This window comes from Diabrotica virgifera, chromosome 2 (genome assembly GCF_917563875.1).
Source record: "Diabrotica virgifera virgifera chromosome 2, PGI_DIABVI_V3a".
Taxonomy (NCBI): Eukaryota; Metazoa; Arthropoda; class Insecta; order Coleoptera; family Chrysomelidae; genus Diabrotica; species Diabrotica virgifera.
The window spans coordinates 16783875-16789874 of NC_065444.1; the positions used below are offsets into that span (position 1 = coordinate 16783875).

At 32.5% G+C, this 6000-nt stretch overlaps 1 protein-coding gene across 1 annotated transcript in view; it reads right to left on the reverse strand.

Annotated features, from left to right (window-relative positions):
• LOC126879456 (circadian clock-controlled protein daywake-like) overlaps nucleotides 1-5626 on the reverse strand; it is a 45313-nt gene extending 39687 nt beyond the window's left edge. Inside the window, exon 1 of the mRNA XM_050642470.1 lies at nucleotides 5474-5626. Coding sequence (XP_050498427.1) covers nucleotides 5474-5537 — 64 coding nt within the window. The 5' untranslated portion in view covers nucleotides 5538-5626. The remainder of the gene's footprint in view (nucleotides 1-5473) is intronic.
• Nucleotides 5627-6000: the final 374 nt, after the last annotated feature.

The following is a 6000-nucleotide window of genomic DNA, read 5'->3' on the forward strand; positions in this document are numbered from 1 at the left end:
CAATAAGCCAGTGTTTATCGAGATATTTTGAATATTTGTCGAATCCACCACATATTTGTATATGGTTAAGTACGATTGTAGTAGCCAGGGAGGTAGTGTCAAATTTGACCGGAGCATTTTAGCATGGCTGGTTTCTTATTATTTAGGTAGGTGTTCCAAAGCTTATTAACAAATGATGTGTCAGCTGGCCCAAAACCGGGGATTTTAGACAAGAAAAGCTAAAATATGAAAGTTGATGAACCAACGCTACAGCTTAAATGTCAAATATTTATATACGTTACTCAGAACATTCAATGGACTTGCTTACTTGGCTCCTACGTTTCACTCAGGAGATCGGTGTTCAAATCCTGGCGCGGAAAATTCTTTTTGTTTTTTAAATTGACATTTTATTTTGAAAAATATTTATTTTTATAATACCACGTTTTTATTATTTATACGAGACAATATAAAAAAATCTGTATGTCTTTTATAGAATCGCAAACTATGCATTTTTGGTCATAATATTATGATTGATCTTAATAAGCAAATTTGTTGTACATGAACCCCTGAAGGTTCCCGAGTTGGTAAGACCAACAATCTAAGTGAAAAGGGAGATATTATTTGTTATTTTTTTGGACAAACTGTTTTTTCTTAATTTTATATGTTGTAGAACCGAAAGATACAACCCTAAATTTTCACTTTTTTATGACCAACCCCCATGTTTTAATAGCAATCTACATATTTCCCTATTCTCTATAATATATAAAAATGAATGTTTGTCTGTACCTATGTCCCTTATAGAATCGTAAACTATGCATTTGGTAGAAAAAAGTATGGGTACGCAATATTTTTTAGTATTTTTGGCTTTCTGGTAATTTTAGGTATTAAACATTCAAACATTATTTAGTTTTAAGGCGGTACGAAGTTTGCCGGGTCAGCTAGTTAATAATAAAAAAGTATTAACTCTTTTAACTCTATTAATTATTAAGTATATATTATTAAGTATTAACTCCTTCCTGGGTTCATGTAAGTACAAAAACTTTGCTTGAGGTCATCATAATATGATTAAATGCATAGTTTACGATTCTATAAGGGACATACAGACAAAAATTCATTTTTATATGTTATAGAGAACAGGGAAATAATTAGATTGCTATTAAAAAAATGGGGGTTGGTGATAGAAAATTGAAAAATTAGGGTTGTATGTATCTTTTGGTTTTACATCACATAAAATTATGCAAAAAACAGTTTGTCTAAAAAGATAAAAAAATGTCGGGAGTGGGGTGGGGAGGCCAACCCCCTTTTTCACTTAGATTGGTCGTACTAACTCAGGAAGCTTCAGGGGTTCATGTACAACAGTTTTGCTTATTAAGGTCAATCATAATATTTATGATCAAATGTATATATGCTATTTCATAAGTTCTATGCATAATTCTATAAAAGACATACAGATTTTTTTTATATTGTCTCGTATAAATAATAAAAACGTGGTATTATAAAAATAAATATTTTTCAAAATAAAATGTCAATTTAAAAAACAAAAAGAATTTTCCGCGCCAGGATTTGAACCCCGATCTTCTGAGTGAAAGGTAGGTGCCAAGTAAGCAAGTCCATTAAATGTTCTGAGTAACGTATATAAATATTTGACATTTAAGCTGTAGCGTTGGTCCATCAACTTTCGTATTTTAGCTTTTCTTGCCTAAAATCCCCGGTTTTGGGCCAGCTGACACATCATTTGTTAATAAGCTTTGGAACACCTACCTAAATAATAAGAAACGAGCCATGCTAAAATGCTCCGGTCAAATTTGACACTACCTCCCTGGCTATAGCGACCTGTTAATAATAATCTGAAAATTTATTTATAATTTACATTTTTAGGTATATTTTCAAAAAGAAGCCATATCTCGATAAAAGGTGACTTATCAAAAAAAGACTAAGAGACAAAAAAGTTTTAAAAATACTGTATTTAACTAATGGTACCACAATAATAGTTTATTTAGAACGTACACAAACATTTGGGGGGTTTAAAGGAACAAAAGCCCCTTAAAATGTTTATGTAAACATATTAAAAAAGAAGCCGCATCTCGATAAAAACTGACTTATCGACAAAATACTAAGAGGCAAAGAAGTTTTAAAAATGTTGTGTTTAACTAATGGTACCACAATAATGAATTAATTGGAACGTACACCAAAGTTTGGAGGGGTTTAAGGGAACAAAACCCTCATAAAATTTTTATGGGGTGGAGAAATTTCACTATAATTTTGTTTTAAGATTTTCCTGCCATAATAATGATACATGTCCATTTTCAGCAAAAAATCTCTAATAGTTTTCGATATATTGAAAAAAATCGATTTTCATTTTGTAACTTCAAAGGGCTGTAACTTTTTTTATTAGCACATTTGTACTGAGGTAAGTTAGGTTCAATCGAACTATTTTTGACCCCAGAATGTGTGGTATAATTTATGACCAATCTTTTCGGGACACCCTGTATAAAGGAATTAATCGATGATGAATGAAGCGAACTATGTAATAGAAACGCTAAATGACATAAGCGGTCGTCCAATAACTAAGGAAGAAGTGCAATACGCTATAAAGAACACAAAAAATGGTAAGGCGATCGGACCAAATGGAATTTACGCAGAAACACTAAAGCTTTTAGGTACCGAGCGAGGGCATTAAGATACTTACGAAATTATTCAACTTAATCTACGAAAGCGGAAAAATTCCTAAAAATTGGCTTAAATCCTCATTTGTTCGCACCCATCGCACCATCAGCCTAATGAGTCATGCATTGAAAACTTTTCTCAGAATAATTCATCAAAGAACATATATAAAAAAATTGAGGAAAGAATCTCAAGTACTCAATTCGGTTTTCGCTGTGGCCTTGGAACGCGTAATGCACTATTCGCAACCCAAGTTTTAATTCAAAGATGCAGAGATGTAAATCATGACGTTTTCATGTACGCGATTGATTTTGAAAAGGCCTTTGATAAAGTTCGCCATGAAAAAATGCTACATATTCTCAAGACTGCCGGTCTGGATGGTAGGGACATTAGAATAATCGCAAATTTGTATTGGGGCCAGGCTGCATGTGTTAGGGTTGGGAATCAGTGCTCTGAAGAAGTAAAAATCAAGCGTGGAGTTCGACAAGGCTGTATATTGTCACCAATGTTGTTTAATCTTTACGCTGAAACAATCTTAAATGAAGTGTTGGAAAACGCAAAAGAGGGCATACTCATTAATGGTACGCTTATGAACAATATCAGATACGCAGATGATACCTTGTTAGTGACAGGATCAATTGAACATCTTCAAACTCAACGCAAGAAAAACAAAGTTTATTGTTATTAGTAAACAGGCAGCCGTAAATAATAATAACTTTAACGTAACAATCGGTAATGACTCAATTGAACGAGTAAGTAATCTTGTATATCTGGGTATTACTCATATTAATGAAAGCTGGAACCCTAGTACAGAAATAAAAAGTAGAATTGCCAAAGCAAGAACAAGTTTTATGAAATTTAAGAAAATCCTGTGCAGTCATGATCTAAATTTGGAACTTCGCATAAGAATGGTTCGGTGTTATATATTCATATTCCCAGTACTACTTTACGGGGTTGAAGCATAGACCATGACAGAATCGCTTTTAAAAAACCTAGAAAAACTTGAGATGTGGGTCTACCGCCGTATTCTAAAGATCAGTTGGATAGAAAGAGTTACAAACGAAAGGGTTTTGCAACGTTTGAATAAAAGTTGCGAAGTAGTGAACACGGTTAAAAGGGGCAAATGGGAATACTTTGGTCATATAATACGTCACCCACAAAAATATGACATACTTCACCTTGTCATGCAAGGTAAAATAATGGGAAAAATAAGTGTGGGCCGCCGTACAACTCCTTGGCTTAAAAACTTACGCCAATGGTTTGGGAAAACTAGCACTGAACTATTTCGTGCGGCTGTAAATAAGACAGTGATTGTTAATATGCTGGGCAACATGAGAGCCAACGATCGACAAGCGGTCTCGGCACCTTAAGAAGAAGAAGGGGAAGTGATAAATAACAATAGATATGCTGACGATACTGTAATATTGGCAAGAACATCGGAAGAATTTTAAATTTTACTAGATATGAATAGGGTATGCACTAAGTATACAGATTAATACCTAGAAACCCAAGTATATGATCTAAACTTCAAATTTTCGTAAATATTAAGAAACTGTTTAATTATAATAATATCAGTCTCCTTCTACAAATTAAAATGTGTTTCGTACCTTATTGTATGACGTGGAAGTTTGGATAAAAAGAGTAGTATAGAAAGCAGTGCGAGTTTTCAGATGTGGTGTTATCGACGAATATTAAGAATAAGTTGGATTGACCAACTCAGAAATGACAAAGACAATAGGCAAAGACAAAGACATTATATAGAAAATTGACAAAGGGACCCAAGTAATGTTTACCAAAAAAAAAGAGAAAATTTGAATATTTGGGCCATCTAATGCCAAGACAAAAGTACATATTACTACAAAATATAAGGCAGGAAGAACAAAGGAATATCTTGGATGAGAAATTTAAGTGAGTGATTTGGCTGTATCGTATGAGAGGAACCTATGAGAGGATCAGAAAAAAGAGGCTGATCAAAACCAAGTTATATTTGAAAATAATCAGATATATTATTCTTTTCAATGAATTTACTAGTTAATACTCATATTCTGTTTCATTATTAGATACACATCACAGTAAAACTTTTATGTATGACTAGTATTTTGTGCTTTTATTTTGTCAGTTGATATTTTCGAGTGTATAGCATTTTTATTATTATTCAAAGTAAAGATGATTATGATGTTTTTATTACATTCTTCTTCTTCATGTGCCATCTCCTCTAAGAAGGTCGGCAATCATCATGGCAATTCGCACTTTCCTCACCGTTGCTTTAAAGAGATCCGCATAAGTGCAGTTAACCCAATCTCTCAAATTATTTAACCAGGAAGTGCATCTTCTTCCCCGACTCCTTATACCCTGTATTCTTCCTTGTATTGTTAATTGTAAGAAGTTATTAATTCCAACTTATTCCTAATATCCTCCTGTAGGCCCATACCTCGAAGGCTTCTAATCAGTCCGAAACCTCTTTCTCTAATATTCAAGCTTCCAATTAATAAAACAAAACGGAGAAAACGTAGCATCTCTGAAGTCTTATATTTAAAGAAATTGTAATATCCCTGCTACAGAATTCTTTTTTCAGTTTGTTGAAAGCATTTCTTGCCTGTCCTATTCTTGATTTAATCTCTTCTGTGTATTCATTATTTTCATTAATTATTGTAGGTACCCAGATATTTATATTTTTCTATTTTTCTACTTTTTTAATTTGTTTTTAAAAATTTTAATTTTATTATATGAAAGATGGTATAGGTATATGGATAATATAAATATATGGTCCCTTTTTAATATAATATAATAAAATCACTATTATTACACTAATATAAAAGATATAACTTACGTAGATCTTCAGTTGAAGCTTGGAATACGAAAAGTGCTAAAACGGAGAGGAAAACTCTATGCATCGTAGCAACACAACTAGCCAGTCGATCTTTCCAAGTAACCTAGCGGAAAAAAATTATAACTTTACTATAAATACTCCAATATAGAATAATTGGTATCAATCACTTCCTGAACATCTAGAAAATTGATAACAATTAGTCCATGGGGTACCATTTTTCAAGAAAATTATGGATTATTTTCCTTTATAAAGTATATATTTAAAAGCTCGATGGTAAAGTATAATATTATGTAATATCTGATTTACTTTGACAATTGTTTAAATTTAATTACATCAGAATAAAATCGGTTGGATATGACCTATAGCCCAGTCGGAATAGCATTTGACCTTGCATTACGAGCTGCCCCAAATTTTATTTTTCTAATCTTTAGGGAGGGTCAATATTAGTATAAATTTAAAATCTCGACTGAATTCCACAGTTGCGTTAGCCGCAATCTTGATTTCAAACGAAAACGGTTTTTGTTCAA